The following is a 20,790-nucleotide window of genomic DNA, read 5'->3' on the forward strand; positions in this document are numbered from 1 at the left end:
CCTGCATGTATGAAAACCCACACACGTACACGAAGAAAGGTGTGAACAGTGCGCAGCACAATCTGCACGGCTCTGTCTGCGCAGAAGTCAGAGTGCTGGCTTCTCCTTCATTGTTTCCGTTTGCTTTTGAAGACGACGAATCGAAATCAGAGGGAAAGCTTTTCTCATCCCAGGCTCACCTCCCAATTTTCATGCCGTCAATAAATCTCCCATTGTTGTCGCTGTCTAATTATGCCTCTGCTGACATGAATAGAGCAGCCGGTCATTCCCTGGTCTGGCATTCCTGAATCCAGAGGCATCCTAGTTCAAGACACTTGGATCTAATGTAACGTGCATCTGATACCTTATATTTTTATTGATTTTTTCCCCTCTTCAAATGGCATTTGTGGGCAGGACAGCATAATGCAATTTTTTAAATGAATTGGGTTTTACGTAATCAGCGGCTCAGTCTCACTTTTTACCTTAAAGGCTCTTTAAGCTATGAGTGGCCCCAAGATGAGTCAGCTGACCCCACTACCTCTATGACATCACGGAGGAGCAGGATATCAAACCGCGTCATTTAATTACCCAGCCCTACCCCGAATCACTGTTAGCACAATAAAAGCCTCTGTATTTCACCACCAGACATGTGTGCTCTAAAACAACATATTTACCGGAATCCATTAACATTCACATTTGCTCGGAAACTCCAAAGGCCTTGGGCTTGCATGCTTAATTTGAATAACCTTTTTTTTTAAGCATTTTTTAGTGATAATCTTAAAAGGTGATACTGTACTTTTGTTAGAGATCCGTAATTGCTCTGTAAATAAGAAGTTCCTTTCCAACCTTGTTAACGAGATCTGTTCAATTAGCGCTGTGATGTGGCTGGGAAATCATTAGAAGTGTCAATTAAGCTAATCCCCCATAACACCCTATACAAGTTTCATCGATGTTTGGGGTAAGATATGTGTGTTTATGTCTGTGTTAGTATTCCTGCCTGCACTCTGCATGTGTGATATCTTCATATTGTCCGTGTGGGTTTCCTGTAGTCTGTCCAGATTCCTTCCAAACTTAGGTCAAATTTGCATGTGTTCCCTGTGATCGGTGTCCCCTGCCTCGTGCCCTTTGCCTCTTGGGACAGGATTCAAGGTCACGGTGACCTGCACTGGAGAAGTGGTCATGAAAAACGTGTGTATGTACAAAACAATGGAAACTCCACATGAAAAGGACTTTAACTTTCATGTGACTAAATCACAATTACAAATGCAGCTGCAAAGGTGACTCATATTAGGTCGAATGCCAATTAGCAGTACAAAAGAGGTCTGTCAGGACTTTGATAGGTACCTGAACACCACAAAAGACCTAAAAAATGACGACAGAACTGAATCAGCAGGACTGTGACCTGCTGCAAGCTTCAAAAGCTGGAATTTATAGTAGGCTTGCCATTTGGAAACTGCTTGTAACCAAAGCAAATGCAAAAAGATGCATATTCTGGTATAAAGAACACAAAACCTGAACCCCTGAGCTATGGAATAAAGTCAAATGGTCTGATTAGAGTCATTTTTCACACTTTTTCCTACATCCAGATGGGCTTACTGGAGAAAACCAAAGAATGCCTGTCAGCGCTTGTAGCCATATTGCGGGAGTCACTAGGTCACATGATCACTCTGCATGGTTTTATAATGGCCAAGGTATAAGAGGCCATGTTACATCACTTCACTATGATATCCCCATTTTCCTGGATAATAATGCACCTGTAAATACCGCTAAACAAAATCAGGGCTTCATAGACTCTAGATAGAGTCAAATGCTGTCGTGGTTTTCCCCATCATCCGATCTGAACACGACTGAACCTTTATAGAAAGTTCTAGAGCACAGAGTGCAGCGTAGATTACCATCTTGTTCATCCCTCAAATAATCAGAGATTTTTCTTCTCAAAGAATGGTCTAAAATCCCAGTATATATATGACAGAGTGCAACATGGACTAAAACTGTTCTGAAGTGAAAGAGAGACTCTTCTTATTAAATGCTTGACATTAATATGTTGTTAAGTGCTTCCATTGTTTTGTCTACTTCTTGTTTGCATGTGTATATGTAACCTGCATCCCCTGCATTATCCCAGTAAATGAGTATATGGGCTCCAGTGCTGATGTTTACATGCTCTGTAATGCAATAAATATGTTGCAGTTGCTGCAGTTTTATGGCAACGTCAATTGTCATTACCCTGACTTTCATTACTCCACGTACCAATCGCTCACATCAGCCGCTGAATAAAACCAATTTGAAAAAAAAAGAAAAAAAAAACACACACACAGACATTTTCTCACCCAGCCGGGTTGGATTAAATTTCGGACCTTTGGGTCAAGTCTCATATCGGAAAGAGTCTCCCCACGAGCCCCGGTGACCCCGTGTAGACTTGCTGATTACAGGCCTCTCTTCTGATGTCAGAGTGCCTAAATTTGACGAGTCATACCGGAACGCTTTGATATTCCTCCAGGATTGCTTGTGACTTTCATTTCAGCAGGAATCCTATTCTGACGCGAATGCCGGTGCCGACACCCTGCCGAACTGTCCGTGATCCTGACGGTGTGACTCGGATCACAGCACCACCTGAGGCCGCCAGGCTCGTTCCCGCACCAGGCACACTAACAACTCTATCCCAGCTCAAGTATTCCCCGTTTTTCAGCTGACGCCAAGCTGCAGTACACGTCCGTTTGAGCTCACTTCACTTTCTAATTTTACCCGAGGAACGAGATGCCTTGTTTTACTGAAATGACATTTTTATCTGTTTAGATATCTAGATCATAACATTTCAGGTTCCCTTTTTTAACACTGCTGGCCCGAGACATCTTTATGCTCGATTTATTTTTACCATGGCAACAATACTGAGGCTGCAACCCCTGTTTTTCCAAAAGATATAACACTGCTGACAAATTTCATTTGTGTCATCTGAAACTGCACCTTGCAGCTGATGGAAAGAAAACTGGATATCCATCACTGCTTGGAATCACAAGAGACACATAATCTCTACTGGCTAATGGACAAGCGGCCATTTTTTTTTTTCTTTACTGCGTTCTGCATTCTGGATAACAGTTACATCACGAGCCAGGGCGCCCAGACAAAACATTTAATCTTTAAACAGAAGGGGATGTGTCTGTCACTTCATTTATTTGAAATATATGTCTCTTCGTCGGGTGCTACGTTTCCTCTAAGGAAACATTCGTTTTAAAAAATCCTGCCCTTGACATGACCGCCTGATGTAATGGCTCTACCTGTTCGGTCCACCCATACAGAGATTTATCCCAGTGCGTCTGGGAGGGGTGCTCATAATCGCAGGAATGACTGGCCCGCCACTGGGAAGTCTACTTAAACGTTCAGATGTGATATTGCTATTTTCAGATGTTTCATTTAAGCAAACGGAGTGTCTCTCACTTACCCTCCTTGACAGGCTTGAAATGGCTCTCTCCTTCATTGATGCTGTTTTTCATCCCACCCTTTTTGTTTTTCTCCACCTTATTGTTTCCGTTCTTTCCTAGAAAACATATTTTTTTAAAACATGAATAACAGACAGATGGTTGTATTTCCACCGTCAACCACCGGGCTGCAAGCTGTCGCCCAATCAGAAGGTCGTACCGAAACGAGGCTGGTCCTGTCCCTCAGATGGACCTCAGCAGAGGACACCTCACTTCAGACACAGCTGAGGAAGCCCCTACTCGCCTGCAGCCAACCGTTATTACGTCTTCAGCACCCCAGCACTTACGCAGATGGACTGAAATTCTGGTGATTCATCGTGTCCCATATGCAGCCCAACCGGTTTTGGTGCCTTGTGGTGGACTGAAGATGCAACATAACAAAATAACAGAAATGAGTGACATCCACACAAATGCCAAAGCTGCCCGGTTATGGAGTTGCTCCTCTGACCAGAAGGTTCACACCCCAAGAGAGGATCTGCTGTCGTAGCACTGAATGCAATCTGTACTTAAGGGTCCCTCACTAGGTGCTAGTCATGTGAACACTGCAGATTCCTGGGCATATGTGTGCATATATAAATCACAGATAGCATCTCTTATAAGGGTTGCTCCTCCATATTTAATTTCATTTTTATACTTAGCAGTGCTTTTATAATAATTGGGGATTAAGGACTTTGCTCAAGGGCCCAACGACTCTGGGATTCAAACCAGCAACCTTCCCAGGCACCGGAGCCTAACCTGTTTAGCCACCAACAACCCACCTCCAACTCTGAGTCCCTGATGTGCATAGAGGTAAAACAGCCCTTCAGACGGGCGCCAAACCCAGTTCAATAAAACACGCCAAGCAATACAAACACATCCCACCTCTGCCTCAAAGACTTCCTCTTAACGAATGAGCTACTGCCCTCAGCTCCCCTCACACCCTGTCCAGCCAAATGCGCTTTCCCTGCAGCGCTCGTCGGTCCAGCGTGAATAAGAGTGTCAGCTTAAAGAATAAAATGTTATGTAAGGCTTGTGATGTGCCTGTTAGAGAAGTGATACAGTGCCGGTAATGACGAGGGGGGGGGGGGGTAATCGATCAGGGAGCTTAAGAAAAAGCAAGCGGAGGACCCTTTACCACCAAAAGATATATGATGTGTGATTAGAATCACACGGTAATGAGTATTAATCTGGAAGGAGTGAAGCGGAACTCTGCGGCTGAGTGATTTGTAATAAATATAAGGACTTAATGAAGGGGGAAAAGTCATAACATAGCTGTAACTCTCAGAGGAAATGCACTTTATTCCATCTCTGAGGAAGGGCAGGATGGAGAGAAGCGGGACGAGACATCCTTCCAGTGGGTGATGGTTTTAAGAGGCGACTGGGAAAGGATTTTACGATGCAGATGGAGAATCAAGGGAAGATGAATATCAGAGCAAATAGCCGGAAAGCCAGCCCGACGGACCGTAGCAGCGGATGGGAGGGGCGGGGCCATAAAGGGAGCAGGGGACTGGCTGTTTGTGCAGGGGGTGTGGTTAAACGGGAAAGCCTTAAGAGGCGGCAGCCAATAGGAAGGTCAGAATCGCCATGGCAGCGAGGTTGCGGTGGACTCATCCTGCCCATCGGAAAACTCACGGGTGTTTTGACGTCCATCTCCTCAGACCCAGCAAATGTTGTGCAGGGCTCACTTCACATTCCTATTTTATAGATTTATTTATTTTATATATATTTTTAATACTCATTTTCCATAGACAGGCGCATACCTAGAAAATCTGGACCCCCTGATGAAATGTTACAATCCCCCCCCCCCCCCACCAAATTTTGCATGAAATTTTATACATACAAGGGCCCTGTAAAATTCTGGGCCCCCTTATTCTGCCAGGGTCTCCACACATCTACTATACTCCTGTCCACAGACATCAAAATCACCAAGTTGCTAATACTTGTTTCACATTATATTAACAATTATATACCTATCTTTGAATAAAAGCATTTACCCTTTTGTGTCTTCACGTGTCCTTTCCGGTAGCTACTTTCATGTGGAAAAAAAGACCCTCTTAATTTGCTTAGAAACAGCATAAACCACACTTGAAATTTGTGTTCAGCAACTGACCACTGAATCGCACTTAGGTAACCTCCCAATCTCCGTCCTGCAAAATGCTTATTTTTTCCCCGTATCTGTCAGGCTCAGCCACGTAGGGCCGAATGATCTTGTATAAAATCTCCTCGGAGCTTCCCCCCTGCAAAGTCCACCTGGCCGCGTGACGGAACACCATCCGCCCACGTCTGTCACCAATACAGCGGCCACTACCAAGCCTCTCGCACCACTGCGGCCCCAGAAATGAATGCGAAGTTATTACGGCCGAATCAGCCCCTCGTTAACGCTGATTCGGAATAATCGCACAAGACGCATAAGAAACGGCGGCTGCCGTGACAACACCTGCGAGCCGGTTGGTTCTGGGGCACCGCGACGCATTTACATTGATAGCTGACAGGAACTGATGTGCTTCTTGTCCTCCCTCAATCAAGATGCACCTCAGGCGTGTGGTAAATGCTAAGAGGTTCTTCACTTTCATGTGCGAAATTCTCCTGGGGGTGATTCCTGATTATTGGCCGGTATCTACGGCCTCTCAGACGGCGTCCTCAGATGCTGCTCGTCAACCCTGCCAGTCGCAGAAACCCCCGAACATCAAACCAACATTCCCAGGTGAGCCATTATCTCATTTCGAACGTTCCCTTTGATGGGAGCATGAACGGAAACCGCGATTCGTTGCCGCCAACCGCATTTGTGGTCCATACACGCAAGCAGGTCATGTCTTTTACGTTTTATTTCTTGCTCATCTATCACTTGATTATGCTCTTACAAAACCCTTAGATTTTTATCATGGTTACTCTATACTTTATAAGAGTCTCATTTCCCAATTTCCCTATTAAATAATCAATCTACCTCTGACAAGTGTTTTCTCCAGGCGTGACAGGTTTAATTTACCTAAGAGATGCATAAGTGTGTATTGCATAGGCACATAATGACATCTTACACCTCTGAAAAATGACAGTGTGTCACACTAATGATGCCGTAATTATACTGTAATCTGACAAGTTACAGCAGCTGTCGATCTATAGGGGGCGTATGAAGCCGGTGAGAATCGTGGTGATAAAAGTACGTGCGACTAGCTCTGCTCACATCCGCCCCTGGTAATAATTAGGAACTTTATGGTGTGTTAGACTGAGATCTGAGAAACTGTCCCGGTACTGGGGATCCCATCGTTGTCATGTTGTATTTAAGTCCTGATCAGTCTCAGGAGCTTTTTGAGGCTTTCGCACGAGTTCAAAGAATCGATGTCCCGTCATGGTAACTACAAACTGTTTATCATGATCTCTCGCTTTAGAGAGGATTACCCGCGATAGAGTATTTATCACAATTTTATAACAGGACGCCGACCCGGCCTCTCTGCTGCCCCCTGCTGGCGGCAATACTGCAGAGGGTGCAAAAGTGTGCAGTAGGAACAGAAGGCTTTATCCGGGGCAGAAAGAAAAGTGGCGGTTAACCAAGTTAGCCACCGGCTACGATCCACGCCGGGAGTAAACAGCTTACGATTTCTAATGTGCTGCTAGTGTCTCACGGCACCTTTTTAAGGGGTAATTCCGTCATGAGTAAAGGTTTTACACGATAAAGTTTTATTGCAGCGGCGCCGCGATGCAGTAAGAAGCGCTGGGTGGACGGCAGAGGGCTGCCTACCTGCTGCCGCTTTGTCAGGCCGGTTCTCCTTCTCCCTGATCTTTGGCTCCTTCTTGGCCGCTCTGAGGTTCACGCGGTCATCAGCCCCCCAGTCTGAGGCCTCTGGGGGGGACACGGGCTCCTCAGGAGCATGGTAGTAGTGCTCCCGTGAAAGCAGCTCCTGCATGTAGTAATCCTCATCCTCAAAGGGCCGGCCGTGAGCTCCATCCACAACCAGCAGGACCAGCAGGACCAGCAGGGAGAAGGCGAGGAATGCACAGGGGCTCCCCTTCTCTCCCAAGGGGGTCATCGCCACCAGGGGGGGTGGTGGTCAGGGGGCGGGCGGATGTGTGTGGGCGAGGGCGGGAGCTGGGGAGGGAGGGGGGGTTCCCAATTCCTGAAGAAGCCACTCAAAATCCGTATCCCACCACTGCCGTCCTGGACCTCCTCCCCGGCGCCGGAGTTTACAAACTTCTCAGAGATGGAGGCTGTGGAGCCAGAAGACCATGCAGATTCCTGCCTGGGAGAAAAAAAAAAGAAAGAAGGAATAGGGAGAGAGCAAGGAAAAGAAAGAGAGAGAGTAAAAGACAGACAGAGGAAGGGAGAGAAAGAGAGAGAGAGGGAGACGGGCTGGCTGCTCGGGACGCTGGCAGGTGGAGCGTACCCGGGAGTTCATGGAGTCACGGAGGACTTTTTCTGGCAGAGACCAGACTAAACCTCGGCGAATACAAGGCAATGAAAAGTGTGTCTCCTCAGAACACACGCATAGTCACTTTATTCTCCCAGGACAAACAAGAAAAAGACAGTTTGGCAAGTTTTACCCAGAATACACCTCCTCTCTCTGAGTCTCGTGCCACTGTAATCTGAGGTAAATTTATTTTCATCACAAGTATTATTTTTTTTTCTGCAGAATCCAGTTACTGTCTGACGTTGCATCCAAAGGATTCTGTCGTTTTTCTTTGAAAGTTTGTATCAAAAAGAAGGAGACTTTGCCCGATTATGTGTTGCTAGTCCTTCCCGTGTGAGCTGGCTTACGTCTGTTCTTTCTGTTGGACTGGCTGTCTGTGATACAGGTGCTGCACACGTGTGCCTGACAATCACTAACACGCTAAGGTGCTGCATCATCATGGCGCACGGACAGTCACACCGAAAAACTTTCCAGAAAAGAGTCTGGCATCTGCCTGTCAGGAGTACAGTGCAAAGCCAGTTATGTTTTTTCCTCTTATGTTTAATTTCACTCATTTAATTGCCTGATTGTCTCATTTCCTTCCCTGCTTTGTTTGCTGTTTCTTTTTGGCCGCGACTCGAATCCCTAACTTTGTCTGACAAGAACTTTTCTAAACCTGCTCAGACATAGACCAAGTCTGTGTATCTGCGTGCAGACGGGGTAACATAGACCTCCACCATGTACCATGTCCCTGCATGTCTGAACACAAAGAGAATCTCTAGCTGTCAGATCACTCAACACGAACCCCAACACGCAAGCACACACGCATGCAGAGTCCAGCACCACCAAACTGACATATTACCACCCACATGCAATCCAAAAACTGCAAAAAAATGCCCACAGGAGCCCCTTCATAGGTTAAACATGAGACAAAAATAATCCACTGCAATATCACATGCAAACATGCACCCCTATACCATACAGAAGGGTTGTGTTTACAGTGTTTATTTGAAGCAAGTCGCATTTTCATATAGCCAGTCATTTGCCAAAGTGACCTGGTGTAACCTTTTACTGAATTGTCAGCCTGCATGGAGGTCTCAAACTGACAGACGCAGTTTGTGGAAGTGGTGGAAGGCGGGGGTCACCATTAGACGGTACGCTGAGCAGGGGGTGGGCCTTGTGGCGGCACGCGGCCAATGAAACCATCACTTGCCATTTCAGCAGGTCCTTAGGTGACTTCACTGAGTCTGATATGCGACATCGTCCCCAAGAAAGACATAGAGAGAGAATGAGACAAAGTACGAGGCGGAGAGGGAGGGACGCCAGCCACACTCTCAGAAAACAAGCTATCCGTCACACTCGCGAAAGGTCAGAGGCAGAGCCGTGTCCCGCCCACACGCTCAGAGTCCTGCCTGCCAACGGGGATGAAGGTACGATCGAAGAGGAGGAGGTGTGGGAGTACGAGGCTGTGGTGCAGAACTCGGAAAAATTGGGGGGTGGGGCTGGGAGGGGGGGGGTTAGATTTCCATCGCCAAGGGATTCCTCTTAAAGGGGATTCCGGATTCTGCCGATTCCCACACGACTTCCCCCGAAATGCAATGAACTTGTCTGCAAACTCACAAGTGCCTCGCAGTCTGGAGGGGTCTCACGGCCTTTTTCAATACCCCCCCCCCCCCACAATATCCTGCCCTCCGTACGTACAGCATGTACGGCAATTGCATCACGAATCAGCTACGGAAGCTGCCAGGTGCTGTGTGCCTAGAGACTGTGGCAGCTCACTGGCAGTGAGGAGCTTCCCACGGACGGCAGGAAGCCTTGGCATTGAGGAACTGGATTTCTGAACTTTGGTTCGATTTCGGGGAGTCACTATTGGACCATTGAGTAATGTGCTTAGCCTAAAACTACTTCACCAAAATATCCATCCACTTAAGTGGATGTATCCTATCCAGGGGGTTCCCTACCTTATACTCACACATAAATGTTCTGAGGGCAGAACCAAAAATGATTGGTTCAGAGAGATAACTAATCAGGTCTTGGTCAGATGTCAGATCAACCAATCAGATGTCTTGGCCCCGCCTCCTCTAGTTGTTTGGACCCACCACCTCTACAATCTGATTGGTTATCTCCCTGAACTGAAATGTATGAATGGATGGATGGATTAGTACAGACCAACAAGCCATATATGTTATTTTGGATAAAAAGTGACATTGGCCAATAAATTAACAACCAATTAGCTCAGGCAAACCCAACAGTTCTAGTTCCCTTAGCGTATGACTCAGCGGGCTAAGCGTTTGTGTCTGTGATCGGAAGGTCGTCAGTTCGAGCCTGTCCTTGGCAGAATAGTCACATGACTGTGGGCCCTTAATCCCCAGCTCTATGGTAGCTGCCCTTTGCTGCCAAGCTTGTTCTCACCTATATGTGTGTCATTGAGATCAAGCGAATTTTGCCATCGGGATCAATAAAGTATTATTATTATTAAACCATCAGAGAAGAAAATCTGGTGTGAAGGGGTCAGGTCTGTGCACCTCGCTTTCCGGAAAACGACACACAAGTCAGCCCTGTCACTCCCAGCAAGATTGGCTTCTGCTCTCACCTTCATGTGGAGAAATAAATAACATAGAAAGCGTGCGTGTTAGATCAACCTTGCCAACGGCTGTTTCCTCTTCTGGCACAAGGTGGTCTGCCTCACTCGGCAGAGACGACGGACCACTGTCCTGATGGAGCACATTCACCCAAACGAAATTACCTCCCCCGCACAAGCAGGTTTTACAATAACGTCGCATTAGTCAGGTGTCAGAGCCCGGGGTGACGGGCTAGGCGGGGAGAATGTTCCGGAAGGCCTTTGCATCGCTCCATCCCCGTGATGCAAACCAAACAATCCTTTTCAAGGCGTTCCGGCTAAAACCTGCACGACGGGGGTGGGGGTGAGATCATTTGCATGAGAATGAAAAAGCAATCGCTTCTGCGTGTAATAAAAAGAAGAGATGAGAAAACAAAGGGAGCGAGAGAGAGGGGCATCCCCTGATTTTCTGGAGACCTTCTGTGCTCCAAAGGGAACCTCAGATCAACCGGGGTGGGCAACCCAATTAGGAAGCGGGCATTGTAGACAAGCAAACGTCACTACCAAGACCAGACTGTAGTCTTCATCAATTGCAACGAAGGACCGGTTAAAATGCCTCCATTGTTTATTTAAGGGGGCTTTCAGCTTCAATGGAAGCTAAAGTAACCATATTTTGCTTTAGTCACTGGGGGCAGGACGCAAAGAGAGGCATCAAAGCAACACAAATATGCACACAGAATGTATTCTGACCCTAGAAAGCAAATGCAAACATGAAAAAAACTAAATCGAGGACACTTCAACCATTTTAGGTCCAAAAAACGATGACAATTCCAAGAAAAAGATGACAGATGGAAGCTCTTTTTCGGTTATGGAACTTTCCCTCCACCCTTTATTTTACGGTTCTCCTAAGACCCAAACTATCCTTCCAGAGGAGGAGGATGCCTTAAGAGATCCCCCTTGTTTTAGTGACGCTGCATCCCTGTACTTGATTTTCATTGTAATTACTTGCACAGGCTCAAGAACTCAGTTCTATAGGCTTAGTGACTGTTATTGGCTGTTCCTATTATTTATTCATTGGTTGTTGTTTTATTACTTGTGTTGTCTGACATTGTGTTGTATATGAGCCAATAATGCTTTCTTGAATCTTCAACTATCTAAGCAATCGGGATGGAATGAATCGCCTCATTTGATTACTTTTCTCCACACACTTACGCTCTCAGACATCCTACCTTTGGCATATTGAATTAAGGAATTAAGGGAGGCAGGTGAGGGACAACCTAAATGGGGGGGGGGGTTACGCATCATTTGCAGGTGCCAGGAAGCTGCTGTCAATTTGTGGGAGACTTCCGGAAGTTCCTGGGGAAGTGGGGTGTCCGTGTGCAGCACAGTACAAATATTGACTCGACACTCGTACTCATTATGAGTCGGTTTGTCTTCTTGCGCAGAAAGGAGTTCATTGGTCTCTGGGGGGGCACCCTTGACGAGTAACGTTGGGGTGTGTAAGCACGGTGTGGTTTGTGCAACAACATTTAAAGAACGAAGCGCTCAAGAAGAAACATCACAAGTATGTACTCCTGCTGTAAATGCAGAGCATTTAACTGGATCAGCATCACCATGAGTTGTTAGATCGCGGGTATTTTCCCATAAATGCAGCAAGTGTGAAAAATGAAGTATTCATATTGGTAAGATTCTAAATAGTTCAGGCATAACTTTCCATCTGGGTTAGTTTTCTAGTTTTTGCCAATTAAGGAAACATTCTTAATCGATGCATATTCATGGCGGTTTGAAAGAAATATGCAAACATCTTGCAGCTCAGCGGGTTAAGGTGCCATGGCTGTGATTGGAAGATTGCTGGTTGAAGGACCCCCAATTGCTCCAGCGGCTGTCAAACCCTGCCTTCTCAATAGCATGTCACTTTGGATAAGAGCATCTGCTAAGTAAGTAAAATGAAAGGTAAAGCACGAGCCTTTGATCTAGTCACAAACTGAAAGTCACGGTGACTGGTTTTGAAAAATTCTGTCCTTGCCTGTAGGTTGACAGAGCCTATCATGGTGAAGGTGCGTGACTGCTGCAGACCACTAGGGGGCACAGTGTTAACAGCACCAGTTATAAAGAGAAGATATTGATGGGTTACCTAGCTATATTGGATGGCCAGATTGGGTACTAGGCAAAGACTGGGGTACAGCTGGTGCAAATAAATGAAACCTCAAGTCTAAAGAAGTGTAAGATACATTTACATATTTAGCAGACACTTTTATCCAAAGCAATGAGGGAGCAGGGTCACTTAGAACCCAGAACAACTGGGGTTAAAGGCCCAACTGAAACCACTGCGACAATCATAGGATCTGAACCAAGAACCTTCCACAGATCCAAACCCGCTGAACTACACGTGCTAGGCCTCTCGTCAGTGGTGTCACTCCCCAACTGGTTTGGTTGTTGGTAACTTCATTGCTGCCCTTTGATTCAAGTCAGGAAATGGTTTATAGCTCAAAGAAAATTCCCATGCGTCAGAAGCAGCATTACAGGGTACGAGCAATCAGCCATGTCCTGGCACTCAAGCACATGTGTGGAATAAGGAAACTCCCGCCTGCTCCCAGCCCACACACGATTACTCTGTCATACAACTTCCATCTCCGAATAACCACCCAACAACAACCTACTGCTGAAAATATCACCGCATCTTTTAAAAAAAATACAGCAGCCGTGATGATGTCAGAATCTGCTACGATCAACAATGAGAGGGAAAGCACGGCGAGAACGTTCCTTCAGCTCACGTCGATGGTTTGTGGGCCCGGGCCGCAAACTCGCGGCTGATCCCAAGCCGATTCAGAGCTGCTAACCTCAGGAAACAAAACCACAGCACAGCACTTACCGGCTTCCTGTACTCTCCCTGAGGCAGCGCTTAATTAAGTCTGAATTAATATCACACAGCAGCTCATTTCATCGCTGTCAGTTAGTGTTTTCCTGCAGTTTGTCGCCATAATTTGTCAGTACGAAACACACTGTTATTAATTGCTGTGGTATCTGTAAGTGGCTTGATCTCAAAATGTTATTAATGGTGTTATTTATCTTACAGTGCAAAGAGCAGAATCTAAAGACTAGATGCCCTTGAGTAGTTACTTAAAGAAAACAAATCTCTGAAGTATTATTGTTACTCTTAATCCCATTTTTATTTCCTCTTTATTTATTTTTTTTCCAAACATGTTATGACTAACAGATACTGGACTGGCAACACGGATGTAGAATATGGATATGGAACTGAACTGGAAACACAGAAGTGATGTAATGACATTTGTATTTTGGGCCAAACTCGGGGGCCTTGACATTATACAACCACACATCAAATTTTTGCAGCCCTTTACAAAATAAGTGACACGTTCATGAAGGCAGTCGAACCATCCATAGCCTTCAACTTGGATAAGCGTTCCATAAAACATGATCATCATCCACCGGGAAAGAGCAGCCCAACAAGCCCTAACATTTGCACCGGAGGAGCGAAAGGTCGCCGCTGTTTGCTGAAATTGTGCCATGAATTATTCAGAGAGTTTTGGGAGTTTGTGGCGGCACGCAGATTTGAATTTCTCTATCGGCTGTCAGCACATAAAAAGCACTGGATGTCGCACCCACTGGATGGGAAAAGAAGGAATTATCCGTCGAACTTACGAGGAAACTTAAATTACAGCATCAAATGTAAGGCAGAGGTAACAAAATATGCAACAGAAATTCACAAGTATAAAACAAGAGAAAAACTGTAAAAAAAAAAATTAAATCACATATTATGTGCATATTCACATTGGGGACCAGGACCTTTGGGGTCTTATGAGCTGGAGCCTGTATCACGAAGCTGGATTTTTGGGTTAACAAGATAATATGTTGGATTTAAGGTAGTCCGGGCGAAATGTAAGTGAACAAAGATAACGTGCATTTAAAATAGGCTACCTTCAATCTCTCAAGTTATCTAGTTTACCAACAAATCTCACTCCAAGATACCGGCCACTGGTTTCGGGCCCCAGAAGATTGCTAAACACATATTTACCTTCAAACTCACACGCCAGTTATCAAAAAATGATAAATAAATCTTGGAATGTCTCCTGTGTATTCCCTTTGGGTAACTCTTACAGCAAGTCCTCATGGGGATTTTCTGAAGACAGAAATAAGCCGTACCTTTGAGATGGACTGGTTTTAACCAGTACATTCACTAGCCATTTACCACTTGCCAGTCAGCAGACTAATTAACTACTAATCAATTACAGTCAATCTTGGAACACCCCTATGCAGTCTAATTGAGAAAACGCCACATTAATTTGCATTTGAAATCGACTGATGCGACATTTAAGAACGGTCTCTTAAAGGTACGGGAGACGGGGTATGATATGTGTTGAAAGCATCCTTTCTCTCCGAGTGACAAAAGAGGCAGAATAAATGCTGCGTCTCACTTGTTTGTTTTTCTACGGCGAGGCTGTGGCAGTGTGACCAACGCAGCGGTGGCATGTGAGCCCGGCGGGCCTCGACGCTGGTGATGAGTCACGGGGCACCAGCCTCTGCCAGCCGACCAACCAGCACTGGCACTAAAATGTCAGCAGACTTCTAGCGACCTGGCGAGAGTCGTCCCTCTTTTACCGTGGCGGCTGTGAAAGGCATTTGGACCGCAAACAAAGGCCAGGCATAAATCAGCCGCCGGAGAAAAGGTACTGCAAATCAATCTGGCGGAGCGCGGCCGTGACCGAAGGCCACGTGACTCAGCGGAGGTGGCGGAGGAACGGTGATAATCACCCCCTTGCCATTCGGATTAGATGGGAAAAGAATCCAGACTAACCTGGTTAGTGCATTTAAGAAGCCTGATCTTTTCTATCTGGTACTCAAACCTTTCTAAATGTATTTTAGTTCCTCCCAGAGTGTCAGGGAACCTTACTCAGTCTAAAACAATCACAAACACTGAATACCTGGCTCAAGTGTGCTGGGAGCTGAGAGAGAACAAAAATATGGACTCTCTGGAGGTTCCTGAAGATTAGATAGAGAAACACTGGTTTATCTCATAGGTGGCGACTACAGACCACTGCTTTTCTAACACGAAAGTAAACAATCCTGATAATGAGAAAAGCATTTTTGGGATGATCACTAAAGATTCAGTCGCTCAGAAAGATCGGGTTTCTGGAGTGGGTCAAACTGAGATGACGATGTTTCAGAGGCACAGCTCAAGGACTGAAATGGAAACTCACGCCTCGACGCCGTTATCTTTGCGTGATTAGATCCGATAATATAACGCGCAAACTCTCAAAAAAGTGAGAGGTCGTCCATTTGAAAAATCAATCGCACATATTTTTTTGGCTATTACTGTAATGTTATTCACGCTCTGTAAATTTTTATTTAACATCAACTGTACTGATATTGCTGTTAAAATTTGGGAAATCCTATGCATACAGTACATTTGTGTCATAAAATAGTAAGAAAGCTAATTAAGCCATTCGGCTTAAATACCAATAAATTAAATATCTGCCCTTGTTCACCTGACCTTCAGCCAACTGAATATTAGCTTCACGCCAGCTATTCACTTGTCATTACATCATTTGTGTGAGTCTGAATTTGCTCCCAAATGAAGGTCAAGAGTTAATGAAAAGCTCAGGGCAAACAGCGGAGCCGCGGGAGAAAGACCAGTTAAAACCTGAAAAGCAGACGGATTTTAGGTGCTAGTCGAGAGCTCTCACAAGCGGCCAGCCGGATAGTGCGGGTCCTCAGGGCTGTAATTCCCGTAGTGATGAAGGGGCCATCAGTGCCTGCTTCGCTCTACCAGGTCCGGATTCTAGGCCTTTTGTTGTGATGTAATTGAACGTCCTCATTAAAGTTGGCGTCTGTGTTTCAAGTTTCTTTTTGACTATTTCATATAGCCAAGTTTACTCTTAAAGCTCCCACAGCTTGCAGTTATACATTTTGTATTTCAACACCTTCACGTTTAAAGATTTTCTCAAAAAAACAAATATACAGGCTTTAGATAGATAGAGCCAGGAAGTGAGGTCACAGCCTTGTGATGTCACTGGTCACTGAGCCGCCACGCCAGCCTTAACATGTTTAGTGTTCTTTTAATTCGAAAGGCTCTGGAATTATACAAGTTTTGTGAAATACTCAGCCGATGCTTCCCAGTAATAAAAACAACCCTGGTTATTTTAACATCAGTGCCTAACCTGCTGAGAACCTGAGGGGGAAGCCAGCATCCAAACGATCGTCTGGGCTGCGGCTCTGCTGGGTATGCGAAGGCAGGTCCAGCACACTATACATTTCCCAAACGGATTAGAAATATGGAGATTTATAAGAAGGCAAAGACAGAGACAGCCTGTCGAAAAACAGAGGACAAGCTCGGGTCACATGGACACTCAAACAGGGACGTCTGCTCTTCTAATCAAGTGATGATTTCCTAGTCTGCTCCTGTCATTTAAAGTTCAGTGGCTGCTCCTTGTCAACATCAGGTATTTTATAAGACATATATTAAAGCTTTCAATTAAAACATAAAAAACAATGCCAGTTTGTTGTCAGCCTGGTAAAATGATGATTAAAAACGCATGTGGAGACTGGGGACAAATCAGCCTTCTATTCAAAGAGGCTCACATGACATTTTAACCTCTTTGAGTGGAAGGATAGTTACTGAATCCAAAACAAACCTTCAGTGACAACTTTCAGGTTAAAAGCCAGTGTTCTTAACTGCCATGGCTGCAAAAAAATAAAAGAGGAGATGAATTGTAAGGAATCGCTCATTTCTTCAGATTCAGCCCCCAGGAACTCAGAGCTCTCAGCATCAGGGGCATACGACCCGAGGGAACCCGAGGGAACCCAGGGAACAGGAGATGACACACATGGTTCATATTCAGCATGGGCAGGATTACTACCAGGGCTCAATCACTATTTGTTTAAATCCAGAAAGTAACCAGTGATAAGTAGTTTAATCTGGGTGTGACAGCATATAAAACTATGTGTTTTAAAGCTACATTTATCCTTTTATTATATATCATAGAATCAGGGGATGAACTGTATATCGTGTCATTGAAATCATAAAAAAGAAAACATATTAACCCACTGATCTGTCTGGGGGGTGGGGGGGGGGGGGTACAGTGTTAACCGGCAGTAACTCCAGCTCTCCTGAGATCCCAGAGCACATGGAAAACCTTCTTGCTCACCCTGGCAGTAACTTCAGCCCGAGGGCACAGAGTTACCAAACCCGCGGACAAATTTCGCAATATCTGGCCACAAGAGGAGACGGAAAGTCCCGCTAATGAGAGCCGACACCAGAGACATTTTGCAGGAAGCAACAGCAAACAAACGATTCTTTTTCAGAAGACGACCAAAAGTCACAACTTCTTGAGTGCCCGGTCTCATTATGCAAGACCATCCTATTGAAGAAAAACAGCATCTCTGCCACAGTCACACAACAGTCTAAGATTCTCGGTAATGTTAAAAATAACTCGGTTAAGTTTCACGCAGCTGTTATTTTTTCCATGCAAAATTTAAACCTTTATTTAGATCCAGTTTTCTACTTTAGATAAACTACCTTTCCACAGAACTACTTCTAGTGCAATATATTTCTTTCTCTGGAGTTGAGACAGACAAATTGCCCACGGCTCTAAAGACTCGAAATCTTGACATGTAAGGTAACATTTGATGCCTATGCATTATTATAGTGTGAATCCATCACATTTTCTTTCCTCAGATTTAACAAAACCTGTTGGTCAAACAATGTGTGAAAAATTTAAATATTTATGCTTAAACTCACCGATCAGGCTGCTTAAAACATTTGTGGGAGCGTCGTGTGGCTCTGAAGGCTAACTCAGTGCCTGCGGTCATAAGGTCACTCCTTCAAATTCTGCAGTCAGCAGAATTATTTTGCCGTCGGGCCCTTGAGTAAGGCCCTTAACCCCACACGGTTTGTGGGGCACACTCTCTCAAATATTTTTCACTTTTAGGTTAAATATTCTTCATAGGTCTAATGGATTCACATACTGACAGATTCCTGTCACGGCAGACATTTCCCTCTGTTTTCTGCTAGCTAACTGTTCACTGTTACCTATCAACGTCTCCTGTACTGGGTCCAAAGCCACATTTACAGTATGCTTTGTTTATTTCCAGTGTTCAGTGGTCGCCTTATGGAGCTTTTCCCCTCAGAGTTTCCCTTCCCCAGGCATACTGGAATCGCAGCCTCGCCGCCTTTGGGAAAAGGCACCTTGAGGCCCTGAGAGCTCGGCCCAGCGAAGCCAATCTGCTCTGACATCTGGAATGCAGGCCTACCTCATGAGTGCCAGGGTCTTTGCAAATATCCTCTACAGGTCTGTAGTTCTCTCCACCCGCTACAGCCCCCATCTTTGTTCCACGACAGCATGTTATGGCAGGGATTTAGACCAGGATGATAAATGTAAACATCCTGAAAGGACTGATTACGTTGTTGGCATTACATAGGAGGCTATCCTAGTCCACCTTCCACAATGACAACCCTGCAAACTTTTCTAGGACTAGAACCAGCAGACTAAAGATACAAGTTCTTCCCTGCCAGCAAGGGCGCCAAAAATGCGGAGAAAGTTATGACGATTTCAAGGGCCCCTATTGATAGGGGCCCTAAAAATTTACAAAGATAATTAGATTGGTTTGGGTTGAGGGCCCAAAATGATACGCTTCCATGGGGCCCGGAATCCCTAGTAGCACCCCTGCCTGCCTTGGTCTTTTTTGCTTTTTAGTTCACTGCCATCCACACGGAGTGGATGGTTTAGGTGCTTGAGGGTTAATATGTTACGTTAACTACTTGCTGACTGGTGCTCTCAAGAAAGTTGTGTTGTGTTACAGTGGCTAATATATTTCAATCAGAGGGCCGGTAGGTGATTAGTGAACTTAAATGGTCTCAGAAAGCCATAAAGCAATCCAGGTGAATCGAAACGATAAGCATGAATTCTCTGTCAAATGCCAGTTAGATCATGACCAGTGACCGATTCTTTTTCCGAAAAAAATAAATTGTTCGCATATGGAAGCCATTTCTTACCACGTCTAACACCATAAAGAAATTCTGTTTCTGATGAACATAAGAACATAAGAACATAAGAAATTTACAAACGAGAGGAGGCCATTCGGCCCATCAAGCTCGTTTGGGGAGAACTTAGCTAATATCTCAGAGTTGTTAAAATCTTATCTAGCTCTGATTTAAAGGAACCCATGGTTTTAGCTTCCACTACAATAGCAGGAAGACTATTCCATACTCTGACTACACGCTGTGTAAAGAAGTGCTTCCTCAAATTTGTTTTAAAATGTTCTCCCGCTAATTTCCACTTATGGCCACGAGTTCTAGTATTTAGACTAATATTGAAATAGTCATTTGGCTGAACAGCATCCAGACCCGTTAGAATCTTATAGACCTGAATCATATCCCCCCTTAGTCTCCTTTGCTCAAGGCTGAACAGATTCAGTTCCGCTAACCTCTCCTCGTAAGACATTCCTCTAAGACCAGGAATCATTCTCGTAGCTCTTCGTTGCACCTTTTCTAAGGCAGCAATGTCCTTCTTGAGGTATGGTGACCAAACCTGCACACAGTATTCTAGGTGGGGTCTTACCAAGGAATTATATAAGTGTAACATCACCTCCCTTGACTTAAACTCCACACATCTAGAGATATAACCCAACATTCTGTTCGCCTTTTTTATTGCTTCCCCACATTGGCGAGAGTGGGACATGGAAGCATCAACATACATACCGAGATCTTTCTCGTAATCAGCTACCTTTATTTCAGTGGAACCCATAAAATATCTGTACTGTATATTTCTGCTCCCTGCATGGATTACCTTACATTTATCTGTGTTAAATTTCATCTGCCAAGTATCAGCCCATTCGCTAATTAAATCCAGATCCCGTTGAAGCCTCTCTGCTGCTTGATTAGTATCTGCTACCCCGCCCACCTTAGTGTCGTCTGCAAATTTAACCAGTTTACTGTATGTATTCGTGTCAATATCATTAATGTAAATTAGGAACAATAGTGGTCCTAAAATTGAACCCTGCGGTACCCCACTATAAACGGAGGCCCACTGTGACATAGTGCCTCTAATAACTACTCGCTGCTTCCTATCAGTTAGCCAGTTTTTGATCCAAGCTGCCACAGTTCCTAAAATTCCTGCAGCTTTAAGCTTTAACAAGAGCCGTTTGTGGGGGACAACATCAAAGGCTTTCTGGAAATCTAAGTAAATCACATCATAGGCCTTTTTGTGATCAATTTCACTTGTAGCTTCCTCAAAGAACTCAAGCAGATTCGTTAAGCAGGATCTACCTCTCCTAAATCCATGTTGGCTATCCTTTATAATGTTATTTGCATCTAGGTAATCTACCATTTTCACTTGAATTATAGCTTCCATTATTTTTCCAGTAATGCTAGTTAAACTGATTGGCCTATAGTTTGCTG

General features: G+C 45.0%; 1 protein-coding gene across 3 annotated transcripts in view; it reads right to left on the minus strand.

Moving 5' to 3' along the window:
• The window catches only part of cpxm2 (carboxypeptidase X (M14 family), member 2), a 46,004-nt gene extending 37,389 nt beyond the window's left edge, over positions 1–8,615 (minus strand). Inside the window, exons 1-2 of one of the 3 annotated variants that reach the window (XM_023831022.2) lie at positions 7,168–8,615; positions 3,416–3,511 (exon numbers count right to left, since the gene is read on the minus strand). In XM_023831022.2, the coding sequence (XP_023686790.2) occupies positions 3,416–3,511; positions 7,168–7,456 (385 nt within the window). In that variant the 5' untranslated portion in view covers positions 7,457–8,615. Of the gene's footprint in view, positions 1–3,415; positions 3,512–3,612; positions 3,724–7,167 lie in introns of those variants that run through there. The other 2 variants (XM_072703540.1, XM_072703539.1) reach the window with 2 other exon arrangements.
• Between the last annotated feature and the right edge of the window lie 12,175 nt (positions 8,616–20,790).

The sequence above is a fragment of the Paramormyrops kingsleyae genome, chromosome 20, assembly GCF_048594095.1.
Source record: "Paramormyrops kingsleyae isolate MSU_618 chromosome 20, PKINGS_0.4, whole genome shotgun sequence".
Classification (NCBI taxonomy): Eukaryota; Metazoa; Chordata; class Actinopteri; order Osteoglossiformes; family Mormyridae; genus Paramormyrops; species Paramormyrops kingsleyae.